The 25,207-nt window shown below is 35.9% G+C and overlaps 1 protein-coding gene across 3 annotated transcripts in view; it reads left to right on the forward strand.

Annotated features, from left to right (window-relative positions):
• The window catches only part of LOC121368244, a 174,830-nt gene that overhangs the window by 63,378 nt on the left and 86,245 nt on the right, over positions 1 to 25,207 (forward strand). For all 3 annotated transcript variants that reach the window (XM_041492886.1, XM_041492888.1, XM_041492887.1), the window contains 3 exons: positions 8,983 to 9,166; positions 14,232 to 14,306; positions 17,504 to 17,656. In XM_041492886.1, the coding sequence (XP_041348820.1) occupies positions 8,983 to 9,166; positions 14,232 to 14,306; positions 17,504 to 17,656 (412 nt within the window). The remainder of the gene's footprint in view (positions 1 to 8,982; positions 9,167 to 14,231; positions 14,307 to 17,503; positions 17,657 to 25,207) is intronic.

A 25,207-nucleotide genomic window follows, 5' to 3' on the forward strand; every position in this document is an offset into this window, starting at 1 on the left:
CTGTCCACCTCCACATCCCAGTCCTTGTCTCTCCAGCTGCAACAGGTGCTTGTCTCTTGTGGCTATCTGTGCCACACACCTGCCATTCCCCATCAGCTTTTAGCTGTGGGCTTAGTCCTACCACTTTGGGGAGTGTTCAGTAGTTACTTCTGGCATTGTTAAGAGGCACTTGTAACCACCTACTATGCAATCCTTCTACTGGCAGTTGTTAGTTAGTGCCGTGGGTCAGACAAGCTTTATTAGCAGCAGAGGACAAGGATGCCAGGTGGGTACAGGGAAATACATAGAGACTGCACTTGTGAAGGAAGTTGAGACAGGTAGGCAATGGTGTGGATAGCTCAGAAGACAGAGTCAGAGGAAACTGACAGAAAGGGTTGAAGCAGATTGAAATCATGGGAGAAATTGGAAAGTTTTTTATATTAAGATAATGAGAATGTTTTTCAGAGGGTGATAGATGAGAAAGATGAATGAATGTATGAGCCAGCTTTGACGGGATTTGAACCATTGTCGTCAGCTTATCCTCTAGACCACAGAGCTCAATAAGTTCCTACTTTATTTATGAAATTCCTTGAAGCTGAAGGGATCAATGATGGCAGGCTACACAGTGTTCTAGGTAGCGGTAAATAAAAGGGTGCTGCACCTGGCCCCCGTTTCATGCCGCCCTGCCCCTGATTCATTGTTATACAAAATAATAAAATAAAATCTGGCTTTCCGTTCAAAGTGTGTACAGGTTTGTTACATGTCTGAATTCCCAAGTAAGAAACATTTGACAATATATTGTATCGTCACAGGTGTTAAAGTCCGATGGCAGTACCTTGGCATGTTTTTTCTTTTCTTTTGTTAGTCGTTATGACTGCAGACAAAGTCAGGTCAGGTCATAGGGTTTTAAGTGCACATTCAGAGCAAGCTGTTGTAGGACATGCCTGTCATGGGTACAGGTGCTGGCCATGGCCGGTTCCTCTGTCCAGGGCAGGAATGGGGTTGGGGTTGGTGGGAGAGGGGACCAACCGGGGTGGTTTTGGTGCTATGATATTTTTGAAAAGTCCCGTAGGATTAAGCCAAAAAAGAAAGGTTGCGCAGTTTCAATGTAGGAATTTGGGTGTTTTTTTAATGGTTTGCCGAAAAAAGGTAAAGGAGAGTATACATATAGTTTTTTAATTTTAATATATCAAGAGTAGCTCATTAGTCTTAAAAAGCTTGACTGAGGAGCTAGTAATCCTCACTGTCACACATAACCACACATCACTTAACTAATTAAGCAAACAGCCAATTCAATTCAGATGAAAGTAGGCCATCAAGGTAAACCTCAACATAACACCAAAAGTATGTGAGGTTTTTCTTGATAACTAATAAGTTTTGGAAGTAATTTTTAGATAATGATTTTTATTATATTAGGTGGCCATTGCAAGATACATACATGTATTATAGTTTTTAACTGGTATATAACCTGTCATTATAAATACAACATTAATTGCATCCTTATGATATGACACTAAGCAAACTTGCAACACTGGTTATACTTTTGCACAGCTCTTTACACTGTGTTTTATGACTTTAGCGTTATAAATGCCCTATAATTAAATTAGCACCCTGCCCCGTCAAAATCCTAGCTAGGACACTGCTACATCTCGATACTAGCTACAGTCCAAGACCAGCAATTGGTTCAAAGTTGTCTTTGGCACCAGAGATCCATGCGATCATTAAAGGATTCAAACATTCAAACACGAAGATCACATTCAGGGTGTATACTACCAAATCAAATCCCATAGACGACAATAGTAACATATGTAGCTAAAACTCCTACCTGCAATGTATCAACCGACATAAACGCCACGGATATAAATACTACCACCCCTTACACTTAAAGTGAATCAGAAAAAAATGGGGGTCAAGCTGCTCGTTTCTGAGATAACGGGTAGCGTCTATGACTACCCTAGTTTCGCACAAAATTCGAGTACTTTTTTTTACAGGTACCCCATACATGTTTCAAGCACAAGGCTACTTGACACATTGGTACTAGATGAAATAAAATTGCAATTTTTTTTTACCCAGATGAAACTATTATTTTTTACAACCAACACACTCACATTTATAACCAATCACAGGACTTGTGGTGTTCACTTCTCTATCAAAAGTTCGGTGCACCTCGCACTTTGACCCAGCCGGAAGTTATTTGGTTTAGTACTACCTATACTGATAACATACATTTTTCAAAAAAGTGTCCAGCTATGTGTCTTTATGACAACCAGGATCTGGTGTATTCTGACATAAACTGACAACCTCACTGAAACTTGTTTCTACAGTGCAACCTAATATAATGTACACCTCAAAAAGCATATATATTGCATATAGTTTTGTACAAATGCAATATGTCATATTAAACAACAAAATGTTTTAAAATAAAACTCCTGAAGATATTTACTTTCAGTTGGGTGTGTGTACTCAGGTATATATGTAGAGACAACAAAGATAGTCAGAGTACCTCTACCCCTTTAAAGAATTCCATTAAAACACATGCACTTGATTGACCCCTAGATTATGAAGACCTTAACAGGCACATCAAAGAAATATCAGTATTAAAAAAATACACTGTCTGAGGAAGGAAACACAAACATGACTGTACCTGTATGAAGTAATGACTTAATGTCCTGAACATTAGTGTTGGGAGGAAATCCTGTATGCTGGGTGTGGGTGTCTTCAAGTTACCAGGTGTGCGAATTTCAAATCCATCGGCCATGCTGATTTTCATAATGAACCATCAAAACTATTGGCAGCCACCAATATTCCTGACTATATTTTATTTATAGCCTACTATAGTTGGAGGTTTTAATAGTTGTGATATCTGGAATAATCATGCAGCTTTAACACATTTATTTTTGATTAATTACTGAAAAAAACTATTTTTAAATGACAAAATTACCCGAACATCTATTTTCTTGCATTATTTTCTAATCCGGATGAATACAATATGTACATTAGATGTATTCCTACAATCTGTAATCCAGCATTTTATTTAGCTAGTAACATTAGGTAATACAGCTTTAACAATAAAATAAATTATCAACTTAATCCAAGGCAGATAATCAGATCTGAAAAAATTGGTTCTGAATCTAGTATAAACTCAAAATGCTTTTCATGAGAGCTAACTAAGTGATTATTAAAAAAAAAAAAATTATCTGGAGATCTAAGTATATGTTTAACAACCTTATTGTTATGTACAAATAAGAACAGAAGGCACAATAGTGACAACAAATTTAATTATGTTTTTGGTAAAGTTTTTCTTAAAATTTACTTTAAATTTTGCATAAAACTACAAATTTGTCTAAAATATAACTTAGCACCCTATAAATATGTCAAAATGACAATAAAAATCAACTTCTTTACAAATTTGAGTTTTCAGAATTTCATACATAAAAAATTAACAATGTTAATGGAAACTAAAGACATTAACCCACTATTGGCACATGCTATTTTTAATATAAAAATAAATTGCTATTAAAATCTTAGTTCAGGTTGCTTATATATAATACCATATTTAAGAGCAGTTGTATATGGCAAGTCAAATACCATGTAAAAAGAAATTATTGAAATCTTTACAGTATGAATTATAGGCCAAAACCAACTTTTCTTCAGTGCTAACTTTGATTCAAACTCCATTCAGAGCCATGTACAGAGATTATTGTCAAGGTCAAGGTCATTGTGAACTTGCATGATCGAGTGATGGCTAATTTATCAACCAGTATAGTTTAATTAAATAAAATTACAAAATCATAATATTTTTTATTATGCACTGAATATGTGCTATAGGGTGTATACTACCAAATCAAATCCCATAGACGACAATAGTAACATACGTGGCTAAAACTCCTACCTGCAACGTATCAACCGACATAAACGCCACGGATATAAATACTACCACCCCTTACACTTAAAATGAATCAGAAAAAAATGGGGGTCAAGCTGCTCTTTTCTGAGATAACGGGTAGCGTCTATATGACTACCCTAGTTTCGCACAAAATTCGAGTACTTTTTTTTACAGGTACCCCATACATGTTTCAAGCACAAGGCTACTTGACACATTGGTACTAGATGAAATAAAATTGCAATTTTTTTTTACCCAGATGAAACTATTATTTTTTACAACCAACACACTCACATTTATAACCAATCACAGGACTTGTGGTGTTCACTTCTCTATCAAAAGTTCGGTGCACCTCGCACTTTGACCCAGCCGGAAGTTTTTTGGTTTAGTACTACCTTCAACGGTTTTGTTCTCCCAAATGGGCCTGAGGGTCTTGTCCAGATTACCGTATGAGCTGTTGTCGGCAGCCCCAATGGATGTCTTGACAAGGAAGACGGTGTTTCTCTTGCACTGCATGCACTAGATGTCAACATGGTTCATTTTTGGCCATGGCATTTTAATGAACTTTGTTGCAAAAAAACAGCATCAAGACCAGTTGCCTCGGACCTATTTGGTGCAAGCTGTCTTGTCCATGGTGGGTCAACATGATGTTGAAAACTTGTCCTTGTGTCCGGTTCGATCCCTTTAGTGTTATATTGAGAGAACAAGACCTTTCAGACACTATCGGAAAAGATTGTTTTTCTCATGCAACCAGAGCCATTTAAGAGACATAACAAGGAACATAGTGTCCATATGGATCCGGTCCATGATTCTGCGTTCCTATGAAGATGAAGGTTTGTCTCCACCGTCAGCATTTATCCCTCACTTGCTGTAGCAATGTCCCTGCACTGCAATGCACCAATTAGTAACATACTAACATTGGCGTGTTGGGCCACTGATTCCATCTTTGCTAACTACTACCTCAGGGACATCTCTACTGAAGTTGATGGGTTCCACCACCAGTGTTCACCAGAGCTTGCGCCGTCCTTTTCGTCATTGATGACTCTGTCAGGTTCCGAGACTTCACATAGAGATGCCTTTGACAGTTTGTTTTTCTGCATTATACTACGTTTCGTACTTGTTTAGTGTCAGATCTTTTTGTCAGGTTAACATTAGGTTTTTTGCATATACACTTAGGCAAAATGTTGTCACATTGTTGGACACTCCCAGCCTGCCCACTTCCAATTCTCTGTTCGATGCGCTCGGGCAAAAGAACGAAGCTCTAGTCATTTGACTGGATCAGAAAGCGGAGGACTCACTGGAAGATTTTAGCCATCCCATTGGCTGTTGGGATGGTTGGACAAGACTAATATCCCTAGCGCAATATGCAATTGTTTGAGGTCAGGTTAGGTATACTTAAAAACGATCTAAGTTTTCTCCAATTTCTCCAAGATAGTGTTTACAGGAGATTAATTTAAGATTTCATCATATGTGGTCATGTGGGATAGAAATAGTACACCTGAGGTGGTGGAAATATTTACGTCCAAGGGTGTACTTTTTCTTTCCTACATGGCCACATATGATGGAGTCTTTTTTTTCCATCCATTCATAAATAAACTATTATTTTATAAGAACAGACAAAGCTAGATGGCTGAAAAAGTAACTTTTTTATTTGACTCTTATAAGTAAGCTATATACTATCATATTTGCCATGTTTGTCTCATGTGTTAAATAAAATTTAACACTACAAATTAACAAGATGGCTTTTTATCAATTTAAAACTTGTCCAATGATCTCACATCACCATCTCGCATTATGTAATATGATGTGTCATATATGACCAATGATGTCATGTTAAGCAGAAGCATGTGATATCCCATGTGAGATAGAAATTTCTTTCATAGTTTTACTATCATGGGATGGCTCTGTCCTATACACATGTACAGTACCTGAAGATGACAGAAAATAATATAATATTATTACCCATATGGTTCAAATATCTTGGTACATATCAAAGTGATACGTCCCACTAGAACGCCAAGTGGGACGTAACACTTCTATGCCACACGAAGACGTCATCGATTGGCACACTACAACCTTACAGGAAGGTCAGCCAAGCGATTTGAGCGATATAAATTAAGATTGACTCTGGGTAATAAATAGGATATTAAACTACCTACCATTTCGTATCATGTTCATGTCCCTCATGAAATAATTTTCATTGTCACTTGCTAAAGCTCATGACAATTCAAAATGATTTCACTTGGGACATAAACATGATACGAAATGGGAGCTTGTTTAATATCCTATAACTATGTCACATTTTGTAATTACTACCAAATATACTAATATAAATATGCAGGGCCATTAGACGTAGCGTCCCGACACGCCTTGGTCCATAAAGTAAGCGCTTTGACAGCGTGGTAGTGCCTTAAATCAATTGCTGCTACGCTTTGATTTGATGTGCTTTAGAAAAACAATTATTACAAGTACGAGCGTGGCAGTCGACTACCTCTTGCAAACAACTTATGTACCAGTATATCAAGCACACCTAATCACTATGACAGGTAAAATACTTCCTAACAATCTAACAATGGACCAGTCGTCTGCTCAAAATAGGTGTTTGGTAATTTTATCACATCTACTGGGACCGCTAATCCATCAGGAAGGTGCTTACGCGTAACGGGATTCCCGTGCCAAGCAATCAAGCTTCAAGGCCGATCAAAGAAGATGCCCATTGTCAGAATCAACTGTACCATTTAAATGAATAAGGTGAAGCACTTTTTAAAAGTACAGTTAATTGGCAATCACTCATTTCTATCCTAACACCCCTTCCCAAAACACACACACACACACTGAAAACATCGGTAACCAAATTAGCCATTTGCTAATTAAAAATTATTTTCACAAATGGCTAAGCTATTTACTATCTTTTGATGAGAACAAACAGTTACATAATCTATCTGACACCTGAAACATAATAATAATACCAAATATTCAATTAGTGTAATAGCGATCTCGTGACCGGTAACGAGAAACGGTGTTATCCAGAAGACAGTGTAGGCCTTATGATGTTTGCTTATTTTAATAATCACGGTTATTAATTTTAACGCCATGCATTCGACATGTATGACAGCAATGTGACGGTGATTCAATGTCTGGAAGATCTGTAACTTGTTATTTTAACTTTGAACCAAAGTAATAAAAACAAACCGACAATGCATGTCAATTTGAATACACATGCCAGTTCAGGGCCGAAAGACATGTAGGCTACCCTAAGGGCTGAGTTCAGCCAGACCGAGCGAAAACAAAACATTCGCTACACTGGTTTGTACGCTTCACATTAAACCAAATGGACACGACGGACACCAATCAAATAGTTTGCAAACGTTAGGAAGAACGTTCGTTGACTGAACTGAGGAGAGCTCTCAGCGCGAATATACGTCACACTTCAGTCAGCTGACACCCACGTGTCAAGAGAAATCAATACGGACTCTAAACAATACGATTACACTGAAGTAAATCTTGATGTAAATTTGTAGAAAAACAATAGTTGTTTGCATCAATGACTATCTGACTGCAGTTTCGTTTATTTCCTTTGTCTTTGTTAATTTTGTACCTATGGTCGAGAGTATGCATGCAGATCGCGATCGCGGTAATTGGGAATTGGGAAATTGTTTAATGTGCACATTCAGCCAGTTCCTCCAACCAGGACAGGGAAGGGTTGGGGTGGGTGAAGGAGGGACCGCCTGCACTGGCAGGTGCAAGGGAGCACCAGCAGTTCAACCGTAGTTGGTAACAGGCGGGGGAGGATTGTGGGAAATGAACGTAGTATTTATACAAATTGTAGTTAAACGTACACTGAATTAGTTTACAATAATCATATTTGTTAGATATATATATATATTTGTAAGACTGTGAAGTGACATTTAATAGTTAGCTGGATTTTTTTTTTTTTTTTAATAAATGAAATATACTGTGAAGTCAGCATTCTTAGCCTAGGTATTTTACAATTAGAAATCACAAAAAGCATTTAACACGACGCTGAAATCAACAGCAACAACATGGCACAAATTATGAAATTGTTGCGGGTGGGGAATTGATGGGTTTACTGTACTTGAAAAAAAAAAGATTTAAAAAAGCATGATTAGCCGGATTGAAGGCAAACACTTAACTGTTTTCAACCCACTACCCCACTTATTTTGGCTTGATTTGTGTTATACTGATGCTAAAAATGTAAGTGCCTTAAAAAAATCCTGGGGAAAGGCCTGATATGTATAATGTCACACCCACTAGCGCGTGCACAGACACTCAGAGATATGCACTATATACTTGGGTAGTAATAGTCACTAATTTTTGTAATACATGGCTGCATGTACAGGCCTATGTTCTTTTAAGGTTTACTGCAGTTATGAGTAATTCTCGAGAACACTTGCTTTGTTATTTGTCATTAGTTATTTAAAATTTTAGCAGTATTGGTTTATTATAATAATATTACTTTAGCAAGTTATTATGGGAATTAATGAAAAAAGTGCATGTGACTAAATATATCCAATGTCATTATTTTTATTGGGTGTAATTGTTCCAGCATACTGTTTTAATTGGCAGGTAATGGCTAGTAATTTAGTCTAGGTATTTTTGTAATCTAATGTTTTCTTTAAATATAGTGGAGGTTTTTCTTCTTGATAAAAATATGTCACTATTCTATTGTTACAAATACTAGTTGTTATTGTCTTAATTTAACTTGATCAAGAAGTATAGCTTTATAGATAAAAAGTTCTGTGATATTCAAATATCGGTTTTGCCTAGCTGACATGTTTTATCCATTTATAAGTATATATATATATTTCCATTTACAGAAGAATCACGTAACGTTAATTCATGCAATAAAAAACAATGATTTTGTTTGTTTGCAAGATACATGTATACGTTTCTGGCCCAAAAACTTACATTCTTTGTGGAATAATTAATTTTAAGGAGTCTTCTTCCTAGTTCTTCATATAACATGTAACATGAATAGTGTGGTGCCTTTTTAACTACATAAATAGTTTCAATGTTTTCATAAAACCTATATTTCACATCCATTATTATTTTCTTTAAAGTTTGTATTTTGTGTAAATGTATTGCACATTAATTTTTAGGCCGAGTGTTTCTGTCATCAATCCGAGTGGTCCCTTGGTACATAGAGCAGTAGAGAATTGCGTTGGAAATGAAGTGATATCCAACTGTTGTTGTCTTAGCAGCATCAACTCATCAGTCATGATGTGGACAGAAGAGGGACTTGCCTGTCCAATCAAGCATTCCTATCTCCTCCTGGGATTGGAAGTAGGTCATGTTTACGAGCCATTGTCTTACAAGTTAGCTCATTAGCTCAAGTTTATTTTTACCATTTAATGTGTTTATTATAGCAACAGGAATATTATGGTAAAGTCAAATCCTGTTATAACTTGAGCTGTATTGAAGACTATATAGTGGCAAAATATGATACGTCGTATCACAAATATAAGATCACAAATACAAATAATGATTTACAAATATTAATTACACTGAATATACTAATATGTACTGTACCATCGACTTACAAAATGGAGAAACTCACCATTGAATTTTTTTTAGAAATTTTATGTTGATAGTAGCCTACTAGAATCAGGTCCTGTTACTTATACTGACAAATGATGCCTCAATTAAATCCAGTGTCTGATTTCATTTTGTAAGTCACAAGTTTTCTTTTATTTAAGCACATATACCAAATTGCTAAACATTTTTGGCTAAGTATAATATTTATAACAATTTTGATGTCTTATTAGTTGGCTTGTACATGAATGGTTATAATGGTAAAATTGTGTGGTTTAGAAATATAAGATGCAGTCATATTTTTAATAAATATAATATCAGGACTATATATTTTTGGCAAGTATATATGAAGACAGTTTTGTCAGAAGGTATTACAATCATGTAACTTCAATAACCAGATAATAGTACAGCTGACAACATGAAAACCAAAACAAATTAAAACAAAGTTTACTTCCAATTTAAGTCTTTCAAAATCATAAAAAAGGGTATTAACAAACAAGTCCTGTTTCTGAGTCAGTGGCGTAGCCAGGATTTTAGGGGGGGGGGGGGGGGAGCACCCACACTGTCTACGAGTCGTGTTTTGCATGGGGCAATGGGCAAATATAAAATGTAATGGGGGAATGAAGTGTGATCAGAGATGGCCTCAGACCACAATTAATTTCGCTATATGTTTCTATATAGCCTTAGTGGCTATAACATTTTTATTAATATCAGCAGGCCCGTGAAGTTTTGTATGTACCTTTGCCTGCATGGGGGACACATACCCTGAAAAGGACAACCCCTGTTGTCCAGCTCTTTCTCCCAGCATATTGGTTTAAACAGACACACCCTCTAAACCAGGCCGGAGTACACCCATTTTACACAAAAAGCACTACTTTTGCATGGGCCGGAATTACCACAAACAAGTCTTCAATGTCAACAAGTTACACATGCTTACAAACTACATGCTATCCCCTATCACTTCAGTCAAACAGTTGCCACTTCATAGCTGTCTGCCATGAAATAATCACAGTCAAACAGCAGACTACTTGCGCGGTGAAACTTCCGGATTTTGGACAACCAAATGGGAAGATAACTGTAATCTGAGGCCTATCAGTCCATTTTTTCCCCTAAAAACTGGCCCACACTAATGCATTCCAATGATATACATATTAAAGCAATGCTCGGTAAGTATCGGTATGTCACCTTTAAACTGAGAGTATACAGAGGCTGTGTTAAAGCACCTACCACAGTGCCTTGCCATGGCCAATTTTAGCAATGGAAACTTGAGGGACACCAACTTCAAAATGTAATAACTTTATCAAATTTTGGAATTGCTTCATACAATGAGCAGCTATTTTTTCTTCTACATATGTTCTATCTGCACAGTGTTGTCTTGGAAAGATTTTGAAATATTTAAAGGAAAAAAAATCAATCATTAGATTTTACTTCATTTTTAATTAAATATTAAACTTAAATTTAAATTTTAGAAAAACCAAAAAATCTAAAACTGTAAAATTTTGCATTTTAGATATGATAAGTGGAGGCTTAGTAAAGATATGGTGACTGAATTCATGATACATTATTAGAAATGTGTCAGAGGGATGGTGAAAGTCACAAAATTGGGGCCATTTGCAACAAATGTTTACACACTAATTTCAGGGAAAATTAGACATGATAGGCCTCATATTCAATTTTGACCTGCTGTATTTACTTAATCTACTTCATTTACTGTATTAGACATGTAGCCACTTTGTAAAAAGCAAAACAGTCCATATAAATGCATATTAATATGAATATGCCCTACAGATATTACTTAGGTATACACCATAATATTTTTTTTGTTGACGACAACTTTGAAAATGAAGATTTTGTTACAAAATGCTGATATAAATCCTACCAAGAGGTACTTGCACCATATTTTTCAGTTTCCAGTGATAACTGTTAACAAGTGTAGTCATGTGCCAGTGTCTGGGATACCTCAGTGTAGTATTTCTTGATTGGAAGGATGTTTGTAGTAATGACCACTGAATATGCATTATCGATTATTCTGCCATATGTATTACAAGCCAAATGTTAACCTTTTTGGCACATTTTCTGCAATAAACTTGACAAGTATACCAGCATCTGATTACTGAACACAATAAATACATTCAGACAGCATAGAATATTAGCCTATTAGATTTTCTAAGGATAAAAGACCATTTTTGAAAAATTACTGAAGTGTGTAATTTACATAAATGTAGGTGAAATGTATTATTAGAGTACTTAATCTTGTTAAAAACTGTATACTATTTATTTAAAGTGTTTAATTACATTTAGTAGTGATATATTCATTATATTTAGATCTTCTGTCCAATTGCAATAATTGAGAAACTCATTAAAATTCAATATGTAAAAAAAATCAAAATCTCAATATTGACTAACAAAATCCAACTTTTGCTCTTTTTTACCAAATTATTAGCTCAAAACTGTTAAAAAATATTGCAACAACCTGTAGTAACATCAGAGGTCATTTTATGCTATTTTGGAGGATATTGAAATTTAAAAGTTGAAACTTTTAATTTAAATTTTTAATAAATTCAATGTTTTTTTTTTTTAATTTAATAAAATATTTAGAAAATAAATAAATTAGTTTTCATATTCCTTGTGGTATGCACAATCAGTCTGTGTAATTTCACCTCTCTGGTTATAATACTTTCATCAGAATCAAGCATTTAACCGGTGTAATGTGTGAACTATATCAGGCCTCAGACCACAATTAATTTCGCTATATGTTTCTATATAGCCTTAGTGGCTATAACATTTTTATTAATATCAGCAGGCCCGTGAAGTTTTGTATGTACCTTTGCCTGCATGGGGGACACATACCCTGAAAAGGACAACCCCTGTTGTCCAGCTCTTTCTCCCAGCATATTGGTTTAAACAGACACACCCTCTAAACCAGGCCGGAGTACACCCATTTTACACAAAAAGCACTACTTTTGCATGGGCCGGAATTACCACAAACAAGTCTCAATGTCAACAAGTTACACATGTTTACAAACTACATGCTATCCCCTATCACTTCAGTCAAACAGTTGCCACTTCATAGCTGTCTGCCATGAAATAATCACAGTCAAACAGCAGACTACTTGCGCGGTGAAACTTCCGGATTTTGGACAACCAAATGGGAAGATAACTGTAATCTGAGGCCAGATAGGGGTGGCCCCATGTCCCCTCCTGCATGGTTATCCAGTGTTATGAGTGGGTTAAGTTCAATCTTGATTTATTTGCTTGATTTAACCTCATTTTTAGGAAATCTGTTAATATGACCTCATTTAGCAAGTCTTAGTTTATATCTATTAAAAACCACGACACTTTAGGAAATATATCTTTAAAAAAAATCTTCACACAAAGTATAAATACAAGCCCGTAGAAACCGGGGAGGCCAAGGATGAGGTTGGGGGTTTTGGCCCACATTTTTTCTGTCCTACACCGTATAAATAAAGATAAGTCTGGCTTGTGCCCCCAGCTAGAGACTGTGTTGCTGTCCACACACACACACTCCACATATCGTTCATACGGACCTGAGATAGACTTGCTGAAGTGTCGTCCTTGTGAATGTGACAGATGCATATTAACTTTCCCGATGCAAATGTATGTACAATAACACAACAAACTGCACAATAAACACTTTAAAAACCTGTTATTGCTGGGGTTTTAATTAATTAATTTATTATTTTTTTAAAATCAGATATATTACTGTCATGCAAACAATTACAACACCACATGTTAAAACGATGTAAACATTTAGACACAGTCTATATATACATGTAGCCCTAATCAGAATTTCAGATAAGCAACACATTTAGCTCTAACTGAATTCCAACACTTCCCGACCTGGCGTGGGCAGAATCAAATATGGCAGATATTAGTGTATGCATGTGCAAACGCAGCACTGTTAAATACAATTTATGCAATGCTCTAAAAACAATGGTGGAGCTATTTTCAGCAACCACAAAGGGCTTTTGTTTCAATTTTGCTTGATTAGTTTGATTTTAATAATAGTTCCCACTGAATTCCAGTTACCCAGTCGAGCACTCCCAATGTAGCTGCATGCTGGTAAACGAAATCAGCCGAATTATTCCAAATACTTTTTATTTTAATACACTGGTTGCAACCCAAATTTCGGCAGAAAACATGTATTGGTTTGGCTGCATATCATACATAATGGTGAACCAGTCAATTAAATTATTATCAAAACTAACGTTTTGGTTGTATTACAAACATAAAATTTTGGACATTCCGAAATAATACGCTGTAATGAATGCACAATAGTTTGGTCGCCAGGCGGGCAACTGATAATGAGGTTTTGACTTGCCCAATGTTGTTTTTACTCACCTGAGGCGACCGGGCAACCATAAAATACACACCCTGATAACATACTTAAAACAAATGCATTTTGAAGAAGGAAAACGAACAGTCCACAAGTTGTTGTTCACACTAAGCAAGTTTTACAATGCTAGCTCCACACTTTGTCATTTCTCTGCTTAAGCGGTGGGAGAAATTACTTCAAACTAAACATGGATAGTGTTCACTGGTTTGACTAAAAAAAGTAATTAGAACTTCTTCTGTTTAATCGATGTGAGAAAAACTCAGCATTTGTTACTTTACAGTGTGATCTTTAAAATTTGCATTTATCAGACCCAACATAATAACATCATTACGCATTATTTTCTTGACTCACAGTATGTATACTTATTCACACCAATATTTTCACTGATTTTGTTTGCATTGTTTTTGTATTGGTTGTATAAATTGCATGCACAATTCTTTGATTAATATTTACTTTCAGGATGGTCGGATTTTATTCATGGATCCAGTAATCAAGGGGAGGAAATACATGGAATTCAAAGCATCCAAGAACCCTGTATGTTCTCATTTGTTTTTGTTTTGGTATTAACTATTTCAATGACTTCTTTGAACTATATAGTATGGCTGCAAGCATTTATTCATCCCAGCTTTTTATAGTCACAGTGACAACTGACATCTGATTGGCTAGTATGGCTACACAAATATTAGTTTGTCAATTTCAAACATCAGTTTTGTTTATTTAACCATTGTTAATAAAATTAAAAAACATACAGTAATTGTTTTAATTAGACATTTACATGTATTTTGTTTCATTTTAACTTAAATATTCACAAAGATAACTTTATAGGAACTATTTCATTCCTGTGTTTCAAATAATGACTTCTTAATAATAAAAAATAAATAATAAAAAGTGTAGTGTAACCTGATTACATTAAATTATGAATTAATCTGGGCATGGCAGGGAAATTAATTCAGCAGCATAATTTCTTGAATAATTACAAAATTAGCTAATATCCACAAAACATCAGCAATGAGGCTGACATTTAGACTGCATCCACATAAGTAGGTTGCGGGGTTTGTAATCATTCTCTCAGGACTGCATGGTGTGGTGGTAATCTTGATTTTTGTTATATATATTGTCATAACTGGCAGTGGCAAATGCAGGGTTGTTTCTAGGCAGGAGTACAATGCTTAAAAATGGTATTCAAAAGTACCCTAACATGTAACACGTCACTTCCATTCAAAAAGACACTGCATCTCCTATTCTTACATCCTTTGAATATCAGGTAATGGCTGACTGGAATTAAAGTTGCGTATACAGTTTACAAAAACACATTATATTAAGCTTGAGATTATATGATAAAGAGATTATTACCCTCGTGTATTTCAATATTGATCGTCAATATCATATATTAGGAATAAAAACAATATAAGTTGTAGAAGCATCACGAGGGGTATATGGCTTTTTATGTACCCTCTGTGTGTTCTTTTACCCCGAGCCGAAGGCGAGTCTTTTTATGTACCCTCTGTGTGTTCTTTTACCCCGAGCCGAAGGCGACGGGGTAAAAGAGCACACAGAGGGTACATAAAAAGCCATATATCCCGAGAGATGCTTCTACAACAAATTTATCTTGCCGACATGTTAAATCATATAGCCAAATAATCAAAATAACACCAGACAATAATTGTTAACAATTTATTAACGGAGCTGTACCACGCGGACGCGAACAAAACTACTTGCCAGTGACGAAAAATAGTTCCATCGATAAACAAGTTTTTAACTTCAAATGTTTGTAATACGAAATTGTCTGAAACAGATTAATTAAAAAAAAACTTTATTTATTTATAATCTAATTATTGCTTTAGCATTAACTGGGGTGGCTGGAAACTGTTGGAAATTACAGACGGGGTATAAGAGAATTTGGCTCCGCTCACAGGGGTATAAGGGATTTGTCCAACGGCAAACAACCAATGAGATTAAAGAATTTTACATGAAGGCGAGATAATGTATTATGTTCACCAGAGGCTTACATAATACAATTTTTATTCCTAATATATGATATTGTTGATAATGAAAAACACTCTGGTAATAACCTCTATGTCCGTTACCAGCAGGATTGATTATGCAAAAAATATTAAGTACATAAAAAAATATTTCTGCACTAAAATATGAGCCAGTTCTTTGCCAAATTCTTAACCTGTCGGTCATCCTATGTTTTAATAATTAAAAAAATTTAGTAGTAATTCAAATTATTGGGATACATTTTTGGGGGGAGGGGGGGAAGGGATAGGGGTATTTAATTCAAGGTAATATTGTTAAATTTTACAAGAAAAATTAATATTTGGTAATGATGCAGCTCTTAGTGAATGTATCGGGGTTTATATATTTATATTATTTAACCATTTAGAATACACCATCGGTGAGAGTCTATGATTTGTTATGAAATATAAAAGAAAAAATAATAGATTTAGCAAAATTTTAAGGAATTCCTAATTTAGGTATTTGCTCAATTTGTTGAGCTTTTAATAATATGTACAGCATTTTTTTTAATGCAATATAATATTATGTAGCTACTGTGCAACATGAATGATAAATATTTAGGGGTTACAGCAGACCCGTACTTTCTACAAAGAAGGGGTCAAGCTAGGGACCCCTGTGACCACACCTTGGAACCGCATCTGATGTTTACGAATCATGCAAGAGGCATCCTCCGAATAATCGCAGTGTCAAAATGATTTGCCAAGCTGCTGTAACGAGAATGCTTGACTGTCCTATGCGAAGTAGGCCTATAGAAATGGAAATGATCCCAACTTATACCGTAACAACTTGAGGATGTATCAAATACTGCAGCTGGCAGGGGTTGAACCAGTTTCTGTTCAAACAACCAGCAAGAGGTTCACTGTTTTTCCATATTTTAGGTGGACAGTAAAACATCCTTCTGAAATGCACTTTAGATATGTGGATGTGCGATCACGCACATTAGAATTGTAAACCAGTATCCTGAATACTGGATATTTTAATACAAAATATTCAGAATTGTATTCAAATCTGTTACCAAAAACAAATCTACCATTTTCTACTACTAGTACTTTCTTGGTGTTTTAAAATAATTCCCATGTGATCATGGTATCTCCTATACAGTGTTACATTGTATATGCCTTGACTATAATGCAGACGCTTAATGGCCGTTTGTCAATAAACGTCGTTCTCACAAACAAGTGATGTGAACTCACAAAGATAAAATTTTCAGCATTTTATTAATTGACTGAAAACATATTTTATTGCATAAACAACAAAAGGATTGGGCACAGTTAAGTTACTAGGCCCTCTCCTATATACATTGTATACACAATATAATGGTGACAATTACATAATCATAGTATAATACACATGTAGTAATGTATACATATACATAAAAGTTATATGCAAATATATTTCAATAACAATCAAATTGAGAAAAAGAGGGTATTATATACAGCAGGATTTTGAAGCAGATACACGAAAAGAAGGAAAGAATTACATATACAGTGAAACCTGTCTAAACTGGACCCTGAACATACCAAAATCCTGTCAAAACCGGCCACATTTCGTAGTCCCAAACTTTGTGTATTTAAAGCATGTATTAAAAACGTGATAAAACCAGAACCTGTCCTGGGAAACTGGGTCCGCTTTTGAGAGATTTCACTGTATATACTAAGCTGTAACTAGTTGAACATTTGTACACTTTTAAATGCCTGCTTTTACTGTTATAGATACAAGAAATAAAACATGATTCCGTGCACAAGACCCTAATAACAGTGTGCAAGCTGAAAGAACAGACCTTAATTGAGATCTGGAGTCTACCTGAACTGGAACTTCAGTTTGAAATATACTGTGCATCTGATGTGACCGGTTATGCAAGACATGTATGTAGATATTATGCTCTAATATTGTGCTCTAACTCACCTTTAACATTTTAATTTGGGTAATGGGTCATGCACTTGTTTGTAGGTGACCTGTTGTGATCAGTTTTCATCCATCCATATTGATCCACTGTTAGTTCTGTGTAAACAGTTTACATTTTCGACTTCTTCTCCATACAAAACTACTTGACCAATTGAAACCAAATTTTCTTTGAAGCTTCATTGGCACTTGGAGAAACACATTTGTTAATTTGGTATTTCTGATCCCCAGAGGCCTGAGGTGTAGGACCCAATAGGGAACAAATTTAGCCAATTTTAAAAAATCTTTTCTGCTTCCAGAAATGCTATATCCAAATAGTCTTCATATATATCAAACTAAATTTGGTGGAAGCTTCCATGACACATGGAGATACAAAATAAATTTGGTCATTTGGACCCCTCCAGGAAAATGTCATGCACTTTTATGCGTCTGGTGACCAAAGACCCTGTATCTTGTTCATACTTACAGAAGCAATACATACTTGCTATTGGTTCTTATAATTAAAATTAGTTGCATAATGTAACAAAAATATATCGTCAAATATTTTTTATGGTTTAATTTTGAATACATTTGTAATATTGTTTGTTTAAACTTCATTATGACACATATAACATAAAAATGCAAACGTTTATTTTGGTAAATAACACCATATTGTTTAATTTTAGCTCTGTGCATTCTCATAGCACATGTGGTTATGTGGGGAAAATTGTCTTGATTTCTTTTGTTCAATATATATTGTGTGACTGTAAACAGCGGAGGAGAATGTCAAACATGAACAGGTGAGGGAACTGTAATTATCATTGACATCTAGAGCTCTGTTTGAGCGGTCAGTCTGGGATCGATCCTCGTTGGTGGGCCCATTGGGGTATTTCTTGTTCCAGCCAGCTAGTGCACCACAACTGGCATATCAAAGGCTGTGGTATGTACTACCCTGTCTGTGGGATGGTGCATATAAAAGATCCCTTGCTGCTAATCAAAAAGTATCCTATGAAGTGGCGACAGCGGGTTTCCTCTCTCAATATCTGTGTGGTCCTTAACTATATGTCTGACGCCATATAACCTTAAATAAAATGTGTTGAGTGCATCGTTAAATAAAACATTTCCTTCCTTCTGTTTGAACAAAACTCAATATATATACTTGGCCAAAAAAAAGTTTAGCAATTTGGTAAATGTGCTTAAATAAAAGAAAATTTGTGATTTACAAAATAAAATCAGACACTGAATTTAATGGAGGCATCATTTGTCAGTATAAATAACAGGAGATTTTCAATACAAAATGAAATGTGTGACTGTCACTTCATTAAATGGTGCTTGGGGGACCATATACAAAATCGGAAAATTGCCAGTAACGTGTCTCAGCACATAGGTATTGTGCTGGTTGGACATGAAGTTGGTCGCTAATCTCAGTGGCTCTGCTATTGTTGCTCCTTATCAGTTAGTGACACTGATTTTGTCATCTTGTCTAATTAGGCTGGTCGCTGATCTCAGTGGCTCTGCTATTGTTACTCCTTATCAGTTAGTGACACTGATTTTGTCATCTTGTTTAATTAGGCTGGTTTCTATCAGACTCCTGTATACACTGACCATGTGTAACCGTCCTAAATCTAGAACAACAATAATAAGACCATAAACGAGGACGGAACGGCCACGAGTGAGCGTCAATCTCCCCTCAACCCTCAACAAGTGAATGTCGACAGGAGATGAAGGCTCCCTCACGGGCCTTCATCCATGCAGATTCGAAATTCATCCGGATGCCATAATTACTACATGTAATAAAACACAAACACCAATTGAAATAATAATATTTAGTACATAATTATCAAAACACAAAACATAACATATAATCGCAGTGTTCACTGTCAAATGTATTAAATAACAACTACAGTAAATTACGACCACCCCCAGCCCCAATTAACCTAACTTTTACTCCTACAGTTTTACCTACCGACCCAATCACGTTCCCAGCGGAAGACCCCAAACGCTCGTCGCTAACCGCTTTTATTTGTCTCTCACTGCAGTGCAGCCGTCTCCCATTGGCTGGAGATCACTGCCCTCGCAATGCACATGCAACCGTATAATGCACATAATGAAATGCATTGCAGCCAGTAAAAATAACCCAGACTTTCCACTAGTCTATTTTATTACAGACAATAATAGACTTTCCACTGGTCTATTACATCGCCCCCCACCAAAATAAGGCGATCTCCTGACGCCTTTCAGAACACTAGGTGATCACATAACTCCTAACTGACCAGAGAAATTAAATCCATCATAAAACACATAAACTAACACTTATTAATGTGTCCAACATGATGTCTTTCATGTATTGTCTATATGAGTAGAGAATCCATAGCACACATAAACCAATCTTTATACATCAAGGATCGTGAAAGTCAATAAACCACTGTTCTTTTCCACGAATCTATACTCCAAGAATGCATCTCACATCCACTATCAGCAAAGCACCATAGCAAGCAATGTCATCTCCCTTATGGCCACATAGCACATTTCAGATCAGGACGTTTCTACCGTGTCCACCATCACTTGTACAGTTATCAGCAATGCTGCCCATCAAGCAAAGACATCACATCTATAGATTCCCTCATACATCAAAACAAACCCTGAAAAACTAGCTAAACATTAGTTCCATATATAAATATATAATAATTAATCCATTACACATACAACATTAAACTGCCAATCATATCAAGACAAATAACAATAAAACAAAACGCACAAAACAACAAAACATACTCACGTGACAATGGACTTCCGCTGGGAACACTACCATCACACAAGAGTGATGCCTAACAAACTACCCCATACCCAGAATAAACTAATACGGCACCCCTATAATAAAATTATATATACTAGTCTGGACTTAATGTAAAGTAAGTTAACCATTTAAACGCACATGACAATATCACCAGTCAAATACTGTACATCTACTCCAAGATGATAAAATTATCCTATATGTACTCACTAAACTGTGTATTGCACGTGAAATGGATAACGATAAAACACCATCAACCCCAACAATCGACATTTTTTGTACAGATTTTTCAAACTTGTCACACAAAGAAACCAGTATTAATAAATAAAAAAAAAGCATTCACTCATTCACACAACAATCGATTGGCGCCAATCTCATTTAAACTACATACAAACCATATAGCATATTAATGACATTAATGTGTGACATAATCTGCAAATCTGACTGGTGGCCTAATTATTCTCCCCACCCTAGTCATCACCGGTGAGGTCGAGAAAACCCTCTTCTCACCGCAATCGGTTTCTTCCCTTGAGCCAACTTCTGGACTAACGCCTACATACCCTGCAGGTATTTCTACAGAACCGCCCTCTGAAGTATTACTCAAAATAGGGGATGCAACGTGTTGAGTAGTTTCGCTATATACAATACTAGGCATTTCTACCACTTTCCGATGAGTACTCTCATCATCTGACACAGATAAAACACCAGGTAAACGCACTTCATTATCAACTGTTACGGGTGAAGCACCGGAAGTATAACTTCTCGAATCCCGACTTGACGAAGTATTAGACACATGCCCAACAAATGTTGGCTGCTCGGAAACACGTTGTTGCCGTGCACGACCTTGCCACCAAATAACTTCATCATCGTCACAATCATTATCTACCCCTTCTGGGTTCACAATGTTCAGGTGAAACCGAACTTCTCTCAACCTAGCATTTTCTTCAACCCCAACGTTTTCCCTATAGTTATCAGCTGATTTTACTGACCAATCACGTTCTCAGCGGAAGACCCCGAACGCTTGTCGCTAACCGCTTTTATTTGTCTCTCACTGCAGTGCAGCCGTCTCCCATTGGCTGGAGATCACTGCCCTCGCAATGCACATGCGACCGTAAATGTATTGCAGCCAGTAAAAATAACCCAGACTTTCCACTAGTCTATTTCATTACAGACAGAAATAGACTTTCCACTGGTCTGTTACACATTTAGGTAAATTGAAGGTTGTAATGTGTACTGTTACAAATCAACATAAAGTTTCTTCTCTAACCTAAATATTAGGCAGATGTTGTACTAAGTATATGATTTAGGCAGTTAATAAAAAACAAAATAATAATAATGATAATGTTAAATTATATTAATTGTAATCATATATCATGTCAGAAATACAGTGGCTTGTTATATTTCTTTGATTCAGTCAAGTTGCTGTAATTAACAATAAACTTGTTCCTTATTGTGAACTTATTTTCGTGCTTATATGTAATTAAGGTTCAAGCACGCTGTCCTGGGCACACACCTCAGCTATCGGGGCTGTCTGTCCAGGACAGTGGGTTAGTTGTTAGTTGGTTAGTAGTTAGTGAGAGAGAAGAAGGAAGAAGAAGGAAATGTTATATTTAACGACACACTCAACACATTTTATTTACGGTTATATGGTGTTGGCTAGTGTGTGTAGTGGCCTTACACCTACCCACTGAGCCCTTAAGAACTCACTCTGGGTTGGAGCCAGTACCGAGCTATGAACCCTGCACCAGCCTGTAGTCTGATGGCTTAACCACTGCACCACCGAGGCTGGTTATGACAACATGCATACAGCCCATTGTGAAGACATTAAAAAAGTAAGCAAGTTGTTAATTACCAGTGCATGTCTTACCAGTCCTTGGCTTTTGAAAAACAAAGGCAAGTGAAAAATAACTCATCAAAATGCTAAGGCGAGTGAAAACCAAGCATTATTAATTTATGAAGTAATTGGTACATGTAAATACAGAGACATATATGTTGCAAAAATGAACCAATAAACCAATAATGTTTTCTTCTAATTTTATGTTGTTTGGTTCATTAGTCTTCTTTTTCCCTTTCAGGAATAGAGTTATTATTTATTAAAAAGTTTCAGGAGTAGTACTATAGAAATATAATTATGACATGTATACACCGATGCAGACAATTTGGTTTTTTAATTACAGTATTGTACTATTCAGATAATTTGATGCACACAATTATATATATACATTTATATATAAACATTATAGGAATCAACTTGTCTTGGATTTCATTATTATGTACAGCGAACATGATTAGAATAGTTGGGATGGGAAAAACCCACTGGTTCCGACAAGGTGGTTCATGAACTATGACCCAAGCATCCCTAGTGTGCACAACAGACTCATATTATTAAAACATTTTTTTTAAATAACTCGTGAAATGTAGGCCTACAATTACTTCAATTGATAGTGTTGGTTGGGACATTGACATTCACGTGGTATTTTTAATTCAACAATTACGCAACCAGTCTCCCTCCCTCAACATTTTGTAACACATCATTTAACCTACCGCTACAAGTTACGAACGGCTCTGACAGTGTTACATCATTGATCTAAAACAGTCCCAATATTGTTGATAAAAAATATATACAAACACTTAACAAAATCTGTCATTACAAACAATTTTATTCCAAACGTGAGATGCTAATTTTAGACATCATTATCAATGCATAATAATTTGTCAAGTAGACCAGCGTGTGCGTGCAGAATAACAAGAGTAAAAATAATCTGACCCCGATAGCTCTGATTGGTCAATATGCCACAGAGTACTACGCATCAAATTATGTTATGTTCCAGTCACATGGTCTGTGACTTTCTAACAAACAAAACAAAAATTAGTTGGCAATGATCATTGATTACTGGTACTATAATAGTGTGTACATATATACATATATAAATAACATACCTGTATGCACATTCATTAACCTCTGGTTGAAATACAAATATTTAAATGAAGTTTTATTTTTAAAAAATTTAAAGAAAAATAATAGACGTAAAAAAAATACCTAGGCTTATTCCTACATACCTATTATTATTTATTTTCCTTCTTTTTATTATTCCGTCTAACTTTCATTTCTTTTCTTTTTTAAAAGAAAGTATAAAATTACACGATTGCCATTTTCGGGACCTCGCGTAAGCTTTGTAGGCTAACAATTATGAACTAATCGAGACAATTTTACTGACTTCGTTGATTTCTGTAACGAGTTCATTTGTGTAGGCTACAGAAGCTACTATTTAATTCAATCCCTTTTCTCTTTTTGTCATACCGGCCTCGGTGGCGTCGTGGCAGGCCATCGGTCTACAGGCTGGTAGGTACTGGGTTCGGATCCCAGTCGAGGCATGGAATTTTTAACCCAGATACCGACTCCAAACCCTGAGTGAGTGCTCCGCAAGGCTCAATGGGTAGGTGTAAACCACTTGCACCGACCAGTGATCCATAACTGGTTCAACAAAGGCCATGGTTTGTGCTATCCTGCCTGTGGGATGCGCAAATAAAAGATCCCTTGCTGCCTGTCGTAAAAAGAGTAGCCTATGTGGCAACAGCGGGTTTCCTCTAAACAAATCTGTGTGGTCCTTAACCATATGTCTGACGCCATATAACCGTAAATAAAATATGTTGAGTGCGTCGTTAAATAAAACATTTCTTTCTTTCTTTTTTCTTTTTGTCATAACTATATGAACAGTATAAATGAGTTCATTTGTGTAGGCTACAGAAGCTACTATTTAATTCAATCCCTTTTCTCTTTTTGTCATACCGGCCTCGGTGGCGTCGTGGCAGGCCATCGGTCTACAGGCTGGTAGTACTGGGTTCGGATCCCAGTCGAGGCATGGAATTTTTAACCCAGATACCGACTCCAAACCCTGAGTGAGTGCTCCACAAGGCTCAATGGGTAGGTGTAAACCACTTGCACCGACCAGTGATCCATAACTGGTTCAACAAAGGCCATGGTTTGTGCTATCCTGCCTGTGGGATGCGCAAATAAAAGATCCCTTGCTGCCTGTCGTAAAAAGAGTAGCCTATGTGGCGACAGCGGGTTTCCTCTAAACAAATCTGTGTGGTCCTTAACCATATGTCTGACGCCATATAACCGTAAATAAAATATGTTGAGTGCGTCGTTAAATAAAACATTTCTTTCTTTCTTTTTTCTTTTTGTCATAACTATATGAACAGTATAAATGAGTTAACCTTATCAGACGTTGTGATCTATTACCTTACAAAGTGGACTGTTTCTAATTAATAATAAATTAAATAGGCAAAGAAGTTTTGATCGAATTGGTATGTCTTCGAAGATGTCTATTAAACCTGTGTTTTCCAATTTGTATAGCAAAGATAAATACCGTCATATATTAAAATCTTGCATGGACGCAATCGTTCTCGTAACATTTTTTTTTTCTGGTATTATAAAACGGATCTTTCTATCAGCTACATAAGGTAAATAGTGGCAATCAATATACAAAATTATTTTACGTGTAACGTGTTATTTTTCACACTCACCAGAATGAAATTACGTGCGCTGTACAAGCGCGATCGCACCCACACACCTTAAAAGGCAAGGTCTGCCTTACTGTGAAACTCGTAAAACAGCTGGGCTTAAATAAAATGTTGCTTGGGAAATTTTTTAAAATGACAAATAATGTGGTATCTAGAACATGTCAGTGTATTTTTAGTTAATATTTTACTGGGCTATTATCCATATACTTCTATA

Source organism: Gigantopelta aegis, chromosome 3 (genome assembly GCF_016097555.1).
Source record: "Gigantopelta aegis isolate Gae_Host chromosome 3, Gae_host_genome, whole genome shotgun sequence".
NCBI classification, from domain to species: domain Eukaryota; kingdom Metazoa; phylum Mollusca; class Gastropoda; order Neomphalida; family Peltospiridae; genus Gigantopelta; species Gigantopelta aegis.